At 29.9% G+C, this 12,360-nt stretch overlaps 2 protein-coding genes across 2 annotated transcripts; one reads left to right on the forward strand and one right to left on the reverse strand.

Annotated features, from left to right (window-relative positions):
• Window positions 1-305: 305 nt before the first annotated feature.
• On the forward strand, window positions 306-4,468 carry LOC114184948 (probable serine incorporator). The gene is made up of 6 exons (XM_028072370.1): window positions 306-672; window positions 1,287-1,526; window positions 2,808-2,919; window positions 3,035-3,209; window positions 3,412-3,652; window positions 3,886-4,468. The coding sequence occupies exons 1-6, from the start codon at window positions 489-491 to the stop codon at window positions 4,161-4,163; spliced, it is 1,230 nt and encodes a 409-aa protein (XP_027928171.1). The 5' UTR covers window positions 306-488; the 3' UTR covers window positions 4,164-4,468.
• A 3,459-nt stretch (window positions 4,469-7,927) lies between these two features.
• LOC114186181 (transcription factor HY5-like) lies at window positions 7,928-11,977 on the reverse strand. Its single transcript, XM_028074213.1, has 4 exons — window positions 11,791-11,977; window positions 11,369-11,564; window positions 8,236-8,392; window positions 7,928-8,147 (listed from the first exon to the last, which is right to left on the reverse strand). The coding sequence occupies exons 1-4, from the start codon at window positions 11,930-11,932 to the stop codon at window positions 8,100-8,102; spliced, it is 543 nt and encodes a 180-aa protein (XP_027930014.1). The 5' UTR covers window positions 11,933-11,977; the 3' UTR covers window positions 7,928-8,099.
• Window positions 11,978-12,360: the final 383 nt, after the last annotated feature.

Raw genomic sequence — 12,360 nt, forward strand, 5'->3', positions numbered from 1 at the left:
AAGAAAAAAAGTAAAACTAAATTGTTATCATAAAGTGAAATACTCCTGTGAAAATCATGAAACAATAACTAAGTATAAAATTTAAGATCAAATAAGATAGAAAGTTATAAGAAAATCACTAAATATATTTCTGTGAAATAGTCCTCTTCAAAAATAACGTTTAAAATGTTAAAGATAATAATTATTTTAATATATTAAATAAAAGGATATTTATTTAATTTTTTTCCTACTTATCGATATTGTTCTGATGCCCCTAAAGATATATGATATGACACATCGCCGCATAGAAGGGTGAAAAGGTCAAGTCACGCGTAATTACCAAATTTTCTTCATCGCTTTCTCTCTTTCTTTCTCTGCGTTCTCTCCGCTAATCGTTTTCGTCTGCGCCCTAATCAAATTCAATTCCTAACACCTCTCATCAAAGCCCGCACTTGAACCAATTCTTGTTCGTGAAACCCTAATTCGATCTCCGAAGAAGAAGAGGATCGATGTGGGCAGCTTCTTGCCTTGCGTCATGCTGCGCGGCGTGCGCATGCGACGCGTGCAGGACCGTCGTTTCGGGAATCAGCCGTCGTTCCGCGCGGATCGCTTATTGCGGCCTCTTCGCCTTCTCCCTCATCGTCGCTTGGATCCTTCGGGAGGTCGCCGCTCCTCTCATGGAATCTCTTCCATGTAACCATCCCTTCCCTTCTTTTTCCCCTATAATCATTGATTTCATCTTCTTTCTCAGTCTTCAATTTTCTCTGCGATTTTTTAGTTTTCTTTATGCAATCCCTGTCCCCTTCTGTTTTAACTATTTTGAGGTCCGAAACAAAATTAATTTGGTCTTGAAAGTAACGAGCTATTAATTGAAAGGATAACGTTTATTGTGATTGTTATGGCACCTTGTGGTTTTATTTATCTAGCATATAGGCCTGGTTATTGTGTTTATTTTTATTTGTTATTTTCAGTAAAAAAATGGTTTGTTACGTAATTCTGGATATCCTATGTAGTACAAGTGCATAATTTTCTTTTCTGAACTGAAGTGTTGCTGCATATTAAGCAATATTTAAGGCCTTGCAATCTGGTGGGGCCTCGAATTATCCCTCACGAGGTTCGGCCATTTGAATTAGTTGTGAAACTAATTTTTGGTTGGGAGCTAAGTCATGCTGAATTATCATGTTTTTTCTCAAAGTATGTGTATGTTAATTACTGGTTTTGGTAATGAGAGTATATTGATGGATGGCCGAAGTTTATGAGATGTGTAGGTAACATCGTTGTTATTAATGCTGTTGTTAATACCGCAGGGATTAATCACTTCAGCCACACTCCTAGCAGAGAATGGTTTGAAACGGATGCAGTTTTGCGGGTTAGCTTGGGGAATTTTCTGTTTTTCACTATTCTAGCGGTTTTGATGATTGGTGTAAAAACCCAGAGGGATCCTCGGGATAGTATGCACCATGGAGGGTGGATGATGAAAATTATCTGCTGGTTCATTCTGGTAATCTTTATGTTTTTCGTTCCAAACGAGATCATCAGCTTCTATGGTAAGAATTTCTGCTAATGTGATTTCCGTTGATCCATTATAGTTGATTATCATACATGTTGGACTCTTTGTACTTGTACGTTGCTTTAGTCTTATATTTGGGCCTGCATAATATGATTACAATTTTACAATATACAGTATCAGGATGACCTCAGTACGTACAACTTGTTAATAGAATATGTAGCTATACTTCAGGTTCATGCCTGATGTCTCTAGTCTTCAATAAGTCGACTTCTTTGTGCTTCTAGACATAGGGTGTGTTTGAGACAACTGCAAAAACTAGATTATTTCAATAATTGATTATAATTAGAATCAGTTTTGTCTGGGTAAGTTGGCTCAAAACAATTTTTAAAATATTTGTTTGGATACAACAAAAAATTAGTTTTACATAGTAAATTACAAAAGTGGTTATGTATGTCTCTATAGAGAGGGGAACCAAGCTATTTGGAAATTTGGGGGTAATTTGGAAATAATGTTCTTTAAGAGAAAGAAAAGCTGTTGGTAAATAATCATAAGCTTCAAATTTTCAGAATATGAAAAGAACTTGTATTTGAGACAAGAAAAGGAATTATTCCAATTTCATTTATTGTCCGCAACACACAGTTAGAAGACTTGGATGATGGGTGTAATTTGACTGCCTTAGACTAACATTTCATAAGTATGAGTTTAATCATAATTTGATAAAGGATTGGGAGTGAAAGAGGCATTTAGCTAACAACCCAATACTGATAATTTTTTTTCATCATTTGAAATATGTTATAGTGCTTTTTAAAGAAGAAACTTTTTGAGTAGCTCCATGTTTTTGAGCATTAAGTTTGAATGTTTCCAGATCATACTAAAATAAATAATATGTATGTAACTTTCTACATGAAATGCTCACTACATGGACTTTTGGAGCGCCCAATATCATTGGATGATGGAAGCTCAGCTGGAATGAAAAGATTGTTGTAATATTCTTTGAATAATATATCATTGTACCTTATTTATTTGAGCTATTGTTTTGAATTTGGAATTACATCTCATGATCAAAATATTGTTTCAAATATCATTTTGTCACTTTCTTGTTTTCTTTAAATGCTTATTGTAGTCAATTTGTTTGAAATCTTAAAGAAAACAGCATCCGGTCTTAATAAAAGCTGTAAATTTTAAAGATACCAAAGATTACTGTGCTTAAACATATTGAGTTTAAAGAGGATGTGTATAGTTCGCATACACTTCATATGCACTTGACATGTAAATTATTTCATTGTTTATGATAATGATGAGGTATGACAATACGCAGAAACAATATCGAAGTTTGGCTCAGGCATGTTTCTTCTTGTTCAAGTCATGCTCTTGTTAGATTTTGTTCATGGATGGAATGACAAATGGGTTGGATTTGATGAACAATTCTGGTTAGTTTTGGGGTTTGATTTTTATATCATTCCTGTAATTTCATTTTCTTTATTTGATAAGTTGTCATTATATTTTTGAATGAGTTTTTCAGTATTTACCTGTGTATTTATACAGGTACGTTGCTCTATTTGTTGTTTCACTTGTTTGTTATGTGGCAACATTTGCATTCTCGGGTGTTCTCTATCACTTCTTCACACCATCTGGACAAGACTGTGGCCTCAACGTCTTTTTCATTACCATGACCCTGATTCTCGCATTTGTTTTTGCCATAGTGGCTTTGCATCCTGCAGTAAGTTCAATTTTTTTTTCATTGTAGTTAACTACTAATTTATTTTCCTGGTTTTTCATATGCGTCTGTTAATTTTCCTAGTTTCGGCTTGAAGCATAAATTACTGAAGTTTTATTGTTTAGATGGGAATAGGTGTTACCTATCTGTAGATCATTCATTACTTTAGTTGGATTTGAGGTTTCTGAACTATATTCATATTCAGGTTAACGGAAGTGTTTTGCCTGCTTCAGTAATATCATTGTACTGCACTTATCTCTGCTATAGTGCACTGGCTAGTGAGCCAAGAGATTACGAGTGCAATGGTCTTCACAAACACTCCAAAGCTGTTTCCACTGGCACCCTTACATTGGGTTTACTCACAACTGTTCTATCTGTTGTTTATTCTGCTGTGCGTGCTGGATCTTCTGCTGCAGTACTTTCCCCTCCTAACTCCCCTCGAGCTGGTAATATCATTTAAATCCAATGTTTCTATTTCATCATCGTTTCTAATACTCACAACTCAAAAGTTGGCCACCAAATGTTCGAGTTTGAAATCTAATAATGGTTTTATTGATCTCGAAGCTGAATTTGGTGCCATGAAGAAAAATAATTTGCCTTATTTCATTTGATTGGCATTAAATTACAAAAAATTGCAGATGCAAATATTGACAATCTTTCATTTCTGGTGTTTCTGCAGGGAAGCCTCTGCTTCCACTGGATGCAAGGGAGGAGGAAGAGGAGAAAGCAAAGCCAGTTTCATATTCATATGCCTTCTTCCACTTGATCTTCTCTCTTGCAAGCATGTATTCTGCAATGCTTCTGACAGGTTGGTCAACATCCGTGGGAGAGAGTGGGAAATTAGTTGACGTGGGATGGCCTTCTGTGTGGGTTCGGATCATCACTTCCTGGGCAACTGCTCTGCTGTACTTATGGTCTCTCGTAGCTCCTATCATGTTCCCAGAGAGGGAGTTCTGAGCATCATCTTCCTCAGTTTCAAGATTCAGGAAAAACTTGTCCCCTAATTGATTAACTACTCTACGGTGTGCATCTATATCAACAGACATTGGAATAAAGTGTTATGAATAGTCGTGTGCTTTTAACTGTATAGTGAAAGATTTGTGCCTTGTGCACAAATCTTTATTTGTCCATATGGTCTGTCTATGTGCATCTGAAATCATGCAATTTCGTTGTCTTTTACGTGTGTTGTGACTCATCTTTAAAATTGAAAGAAGAATGAATAAGATCATTCTTGATTATGAAAATGATAATAGTTGAAACAATGGGGTATTTTAGTGCGTTTGAATACATCATTTACAAGGAAAGTAATTACTTTATGCATGTTTACTTTTTGGTTATGACCACAAAACCAAAAGTCCAATCAAGTTTATTGTGTTTCAAAGACATCTACTAAAATAAAAAGTTATTAATTTTTAAAAGCGAAGGTTTGGAAAATATGAATTATAGAATGAAGAGTTGGATAGAGTGCGATGTATAGATCCTTTAGGGAGATGGGAAATTATAATGTTGATCAACGACAACCATAAGTCGGTATTGTTTAGAACGAGTTTTTTAATAAACACATAATTACTCTAGAAAGTTATTATTCTTTTTATTACAAGGAGTATTATTTATATATATATATATATATATATATATATATATATATATATATATATATATTTTTTTTTTTTTTCAGTTTGAAAAAAGAAATCAACTTTTGAAAAAATGGTAGACAACTTTTTATATTTGTGTTTTTAAAACATTTACTTAGTACATAAAATTTAAAATATTTGTAGTTGAAACGTTAACTATATTTTTATCCTCCATTGAAGATTTTTTTTTTCAATCCTTCAATTTAAATTTTGCATATTTTAATTTTTTTTCATTTTTTTTTTACGTTTGATCGAGAATAGAATTGGATGGTTAGATATTCCGTTGTTAGTTTTTTAAAGGAGTAGGTTCCATCTCATTTGAAGGAGTAGCTTCCAACATAATATGGTTAGTTTTTTGTTTGGGTTTATTATATGAATCCAAACATATGGATCAAGTGCTTAAATCTTTACTTAAATCAAATATTATTGTTGTGTTTAAGTTTAGAATTAAAAAATGACAATAATTTAAAAATATTTTCAATGAAATTAATGTGAAAGTGCTAATTCTATCTTGTTCTAAGACTTAAATGTAGTATCAATTGTTGATTTTATTTGGTTTAACAAATTGATTCCAAAACTTTGAATATCCAAATCTGATCACTTTTATTTATTTTAAATTAAGATGTTATTAACGCGTTTTTTAAGCGATTTCTTGTGGTAGCTTAATTGCATTGATAGATTATTCTTAAAGTGTTTTTCTCTTTGAGGAGTTCTTGCATTTGTCTCATAATTTTAATTTATTTAGATTAGTCTTATTTCTTGTTTTGATACATTTTTAATGACTTTAAAAATTCCTCTTTGTCTTGTGGTTTTGTATGTTTTTTGACATTCTTAATTGTTATGGTAGAATTTCTTCTATTTCATTTGACACCTTAAATCAAGAATTATTTTTCTTTGGATTCTTATTACTTTTCCAAAGTGTTTGAGTGAAATTAGGATACCTTACCTTTAAATTTTGTAGTATTTGTTTAACTAATTTTGTAGCAAAATTATGTCAATATCACATTATTATTTCATTGCAGCCTTTATTTTTCCTTCTATAATGATATTCACATGCCTTCTCATTATTCCTATAGAAATAGATTTTTTTTTCTTTTGTTTTTCAAGAAAATAGATGTTTTTTTAATCAGAAATGAACATAAATCTTCGGGCGAATAAATTTTTTACAAATTACGTTGTTATTTTATATTTTTCACATAAAAATATATAATATTAAACTAATATAAATGTAGTATTTTAAATATAGGCTGTAAATGTTGTTGCTTATATAATTAAAATTTGAAACTAGAAATAATTTTTTTAATAAAATCTTGATTAATTCGAGATTTAATGTTCAATTTTCGAGCTTAATATGAATAAATTATTATAATAATTAAATAATATATAAATAATATTAAAAATATAATATCATAATTTTACGATGTTAAGATGTAAATTCTTAAACATATATTAATAAGTTTTTTTAAATTTTAAAGAAAATATGAAAAATATAAGAAAATCTTTAAAATAATTTATCATTAAAACACACCCTATGTTGGATTATTTGGTGTAATATTGATTGGTATACATATATATATTCTTTGAAAAAAGAAATCATTAAAGTATAGATTCGTAATTGATTGTGCATCAATACTTAGTAAGAGACAATGACAATAGTTCTATGTTCAAACTGAGCATAATGAGAGAGAACTAATGTAGGGTTAGATGACAATGGTGAAACTTGTCATCAAATAAAAAAAATACTTAAAATTGACAAAGATAATCATTTAAAAACAATATTTTTAAAATTAAAAAATTACTTATTAGAACCCTAAATTAAAAAATATATATACACCCAAAATAAATTTCTTTTATATAATTATATAAATCATTGTTAAACAAGAAATATGAATATGGGAGAATAAATACACATAAGATGTTATCTTCTTGTAAACATTAACTCTTCATCTAAAGGGAAAATGATGAAAATTACATTTTATTAGTAGAGATGGAAAGGAAGAAAGCAATTATCTTACGAATCAACTCGAATTCCACTTCAAGATTATATGACCACACTGATTGCATCTTTGAAATCTAAACACTTTTCCATACATACAATGAACCCAATGATGTTAATCCTATCGTTTTTAAGTTATAAATAAATAAACTATTTATGCATAATATTTTGTTGATAGTTGCATGATATTAATTGAAATTAATTTTTTTAATGTCTAATTATTCATGTATACCACTCTAGATTTGAACATAGCTATATAGATATGGAGCATCATCCTCCTCATCACATCACTACATTTTTCAATACAATACTCTTCACTTCCTTATATCTATTTATAATGTTGCCCTCATATATGATGCCTGACCATAGCGTCCCATTCATAGTGTTTTCATTTTGGGTAAGGTGAACTTCACCCTTCATCAACTTTTCGTGCCCCCAAACTTTTAATGTTTGTTATGCCCTAAGCCCAATTTCTTGTTGATGTAGGGCTATGGTCCAACTTCAAAATTGGGCTGTTTGAACCCGACTGGGTCTAACGATGACCTCTAGCCCCAACTTAAGGAATCTGAGAAAATTCTTGACTTTTCTTACGTGAGACCATAACACACGCTTATGCAAACTATAGATTTTCAGGTAGATTGTCCATAATGTACTAAAATATTTTTTAAAATATTTGGAATATATTTTAAAATTGTAGTAAAGGAATAATAAAAATTCTAATAAAGAACCCAAATTCGAATATAGACGAATGTTCTAATATGCCTTTGTTGCGCTCAAAGAAGAACCAACTATTCTAGAAAATACATAATCAAAAACAGTAGTAACCAACACTCCTGAAGTTTTAGAATTAGTTTTTAAAACTTTTTCATATTTAATGTTTTCAATTACTTGTTTTCTTTTTCGAAAGGTTTACATGAATATTCAATTATTTGAATCGGAAGAAAAAAGTATGTTTTAAAGGGTTCAATTTATTAGCATTTTGTAGAATTGAAGAGAAGCATACGTAAACTAAAGTACTAGAAGGAGTTTCTAATAATTGAAATGATTAATAAACAATTTAATATGTTTCAACCAATAGAGAATGCTAAGCGTTTCCAAGGAAAGAAACATTAAGATTTTATAAAACTATTAGAAGATTATAACAAGTAGGTTTAAATATTTTACATTGATTCAGAAACACCATTTTGTTATCACCAACAAAAAGAAAGTAATAAACAGAACCGAATCTTGTAGAAACCTTGTTCATTTAACGAAACAAATGATCTACGCTTCATTGTTTTGGTTAACTTTGGCCCTGGTGTTCATGAGAACCTGCCAAGTAGATGATTCCAGATTTTTCAATTTAACTTCAACTGTTTGGTTTATGAATAAATATAATGTGGGGAGTGTGAAATTATACCTTTCGCAGCATGGTGTTTTCATTGATTAACGTTGAAATTTGTTCTTCTAAATTGGTGTTTTTCTCTTCCAACTCCACAGCTCTTGATTCCAAGTCATTTACGTAAACCTTTTTCCTTTCACGAGCCTGTTGAGCAGAAACCCTGTTCCTTAACAACCTGGTTATAACGTCAAATGTTGTCATACACTAGTTTCTAATACATCTATATCTTTTATATTTCAAAAACACCAATCAAATATTAGTAGTCTATTAACTTATATCACATTCTTAATCTATAAATTTTATGTTGTTAAGGCATACATGAGATATATCACATGAATAAGTGAGATAGTTTATATGAATATAACTTATTTCATATGTACAAAGTATTTATCCTACACGTGATTCTAGTCAACTAAATATGCTGCATGCAAAAAGATTGCAAAAGCTTCTAAGTGTTAACAGAGAATAGATCTCCTTTGAAAGTCTAATAGAAAACTCATTCCAGATTTTTTTAATCATTTTGAAACCTCTATTCAAACCCTCACTGAGCTAGCCTTTTATTTAGTTATATATCAAAGACAATTTCTTTGAGCAAGTTCTTTGTAGAATGCAAGGAATGGATCCAAAACACTACAATAGAGATCGAGGGACAAGTTGTAACAAACCATTTTTAATTAAAGGTGAAAAGTTTGACTATTGGAAGAAGATGATTACTTTCTTCAAACTGTGTCATACTAATATAATGAATATAATGGGTATGACTTGTTTATACCCATGTTGACAAATCAAACAAATTCTTTGTTGTAAGTAGGATTATCTGTGATATGATCTAACTCAGATGAGTCAAGTCACAATTAAATCACAATGTTTAAACTACTACAGTATTAAAATAGAAAGAGTTGCACCTTAACTATGTTATAATTTTTGACTTGGTGTGGACTAAAATATTGAGTCAAGATCACAAATTTTATTCCAATGGAGCAATTGTTGAAGGAGATGATTATTGCAGGTAACATAATAAGTTGTGGCAAAGGTTGCGTAGGCTTGATCTTAATCAAATTATATACTATACTTGAGTTACTACACTTTGGAGTAAAAAGAGTCACATTGTGGTTATTGAATATAACTTTTTGTCCTATTGGTAAACACTTAATGAACATTTTTACCTATAATTCTTTAGATAGATGAGAAAATTAGAGATACTTACTCCCAAACTCTTAACTCACTTGATATGTGCTTTACTAAAAGAGGAGTACTAGGTTCACACCTTCAAGAAAGATGATTTTTTTTTTTTTTCTGAAGAATGATTCCAAATATGGAGGGAGAAGGAAGGTTTTAAAAGACTCAACCTCAACACGAAAATTTAACTTGGGTTGTTTGCTTTGAATGCAATAAATTTGGAAACTAAGTGTCGAGAAAAGGAAAAGAAAAAACCAAGAAGACAGTTATGCAAAAACAAAATCAAGAAGGTACTTATATCTACATGGAAGGACTTAAAGAACTTTGAAACTAAAACTGGAGAAAGAGTATTCAACTTGTGTCTTACGAGAAAATACATCATCAAACCATTTACTAAACAAGTCTATTTTTGGCATATACAATTTCTATTAGCTATTCTTATATTATGTATTGCAAGAATATAGGGAAGTCATTTTCAAATCATTAGGCCAACTCCTTTCAACATATCTAATAAATATATTAAAAGCTTTATTCAACTTTTCTTAAAATACTATAAAAAAAATCATTAAATAGTAACGGAATTTAGAAAAAAAAAATCATTATATTAACTAAGTTATACATCATTTTAAAAATTAAAAATTATTGGTATCTAAAATAATTTATATTATTAATAAAAAATAATAATTGATTTATAATATAAATTAATCTCTAATATTAGTTACAAACATTTTAGCTACTTACTATTATGATTCTAAAATTTTTGTAATTAATATGAAAGTTTAATTTAGACTTTAATTCATAAATAAATTATATTCTTTTATTAAACATAGTGGCTATTTTAGATACTTGTATATAATTTTTAGTTTATAAGCTAGTGTTTAACTTATACAATATAATGACTTTTTTTTATTTTTCATATTTAGCTGCTATTTAATAATTTTTCTTATAGTGAAATAAATCTTTCATTTTAATTATTTGTGTTTAAATATATAAGGTGTCACAAGAGTAATGTTATTTTATAACAAATCCTGCGAAATGAATTTTGTTGATCGCAATATTCATTATATTTATTTATTTTCTTTACTAATAGAGAAGGTAGCATATATAATATTAAAACAATAAATAAAAAGTCATATATAATATTAAGTGACATTTTATATAAATATATAGATAAAATATTTTGTACTTTATACCTTTACAATGTCAAACAGTCAGTGTTTTGGTGGTTGTGTTTATCTAAAGTATAAATCAAAGACAAATTTCTCCAAAGTTTACACTTTAATGAAAGGATGATATGTTGCATTTCCACGAAAATCCTTTTACATTATAATTAACTTCCTTTTACACATTTTTTTTCTTTCACTTTTATTTTAAATTTGATCATTTAAATTAAAATTTACTAATTAAATTGACTAAATATTAATCGAATTTGTTCATATAAAAAATCATTCTTTCAATTTTAGGCTTAATTATTTTTTTACTTATATTGTCCATTCATTAATTTAATTTAATCTCATTATTAACAAAATGTTCAATTAACTTCTTTAATTTTAAAAAATTGCAACAATGTTACAACTTTATTTCCAATTAGCAATAAAATTAATAACAGATTTTTTCTGACAGTTTTAATTTACGCCTACAAGTTTTGTAAGCAATATATGACAGTAAGTTATATCCACCTTAATGTAAACAAACAAAAGATGAGATGAACGTATTATTGTATTTTTAAACTTAAAGAACATGAATAAACTTATTAAATAAATAAAAGTCAGTTTTAAAATTGAAAAACATGATTAAATATTCTATTAAAAGAAGTCTAAAATGAACAAAATAAATAAATAAATAGGATGTGATGATAAGTAATGAAGCCTGAAGTTTATATTTAACCTGCACTACTTGTATTCTTTTGCAGGTAAAACATGAAGTACGTAGCTAGGTTTGATATTTTGTTTTGCAGATTCATATAACATACCGTTTGTGGCGTCTATGCTCTTTGTCGACGGGGTTTCTTCCCTGACGGCGTTTTCCGGTGAAACCAGAATAATGTATCGGTGGATCTCTCAACTTACTTTCATTAACATTACTGCTACATGGATTTGTTCCTGCACAATCAACACTTGGTGCAGTTTCTACATCTGGAACGGTGAAAACGTCTTCATCGCTATCTTCTGCATCAGATAACACAACATTTCTGTTTCATCCCTAACAAAATTCATATACAAAAGCTACACTTTTCATCTTATGCCTCTTACTTTTAACAGGGAAAAACTTAGACATAGCTTTATGAGTACTTTCGTATTGTTCTTAGAGTTTGAAGCTTCACGTAGATTAATAATACGAAAAATAATTTTTAACAATTAGATTTTGAAGTAGTATATGAAGTAAAAGACGTACCGATTTGGGGTGTGTTATGTGTAGTGGTGGGTATGGGAGGGAAAGAGTTGTGTGAAGAAGAGGGTGTTGTGCCTCCATCTTTGATCTTGAGTTTAGGGAAAGTAGTGTTTTCCTTAGTATCTAGGAGTGTGGGAAGAGACATGAATGTAGAGTGTTACGTGGCGTCTGAGAAGGGAATTTGAGTGTGTTTGCAGGGATGATGGAAGGTATAAATGATTGGGTTAAGAAGAATGGGACCAAAAAGTTTTGGTTCATAAATGAACACGTTGACGTCAATACAACCAACACTTTCCTACTGTTTCTGTGTTTTCGTACACCACGTTTACTGTTCACGTACTGCATCACTTTTTCAGAAGGCTAAGTTTTTCGACTTCAGAAAAGGGTAATTAATACTTTATTATGTCTTACGCGGAAAACACTTTTTATGGCTAATCATTTTTCCAGAACCAGAGATACCCTTCACGAGATAAAAGTATGTGATGTGTCATAAATAAGAAATAGTAAAAAGTATGAATTTACCGACATAAAATAGTTTTAGTATAAACTTAGTATTCCGTTCCTAATATCTGA

Source organism: Vigna unguiculata, chromosome 5, assembly GCF_004118075.2.
Source record: "Vigna unguiculata cultivar IT97K-499-35 chromosome 5, ASM411807v1, whole genome shotgun sequence".
NCBI classification, from domain to species: Eukaryota; Viridiplantae; Streptophyta; class Magnoliopsida; order Fabales; family Fabaceae; genus Vigna; species Vigna unguiculata.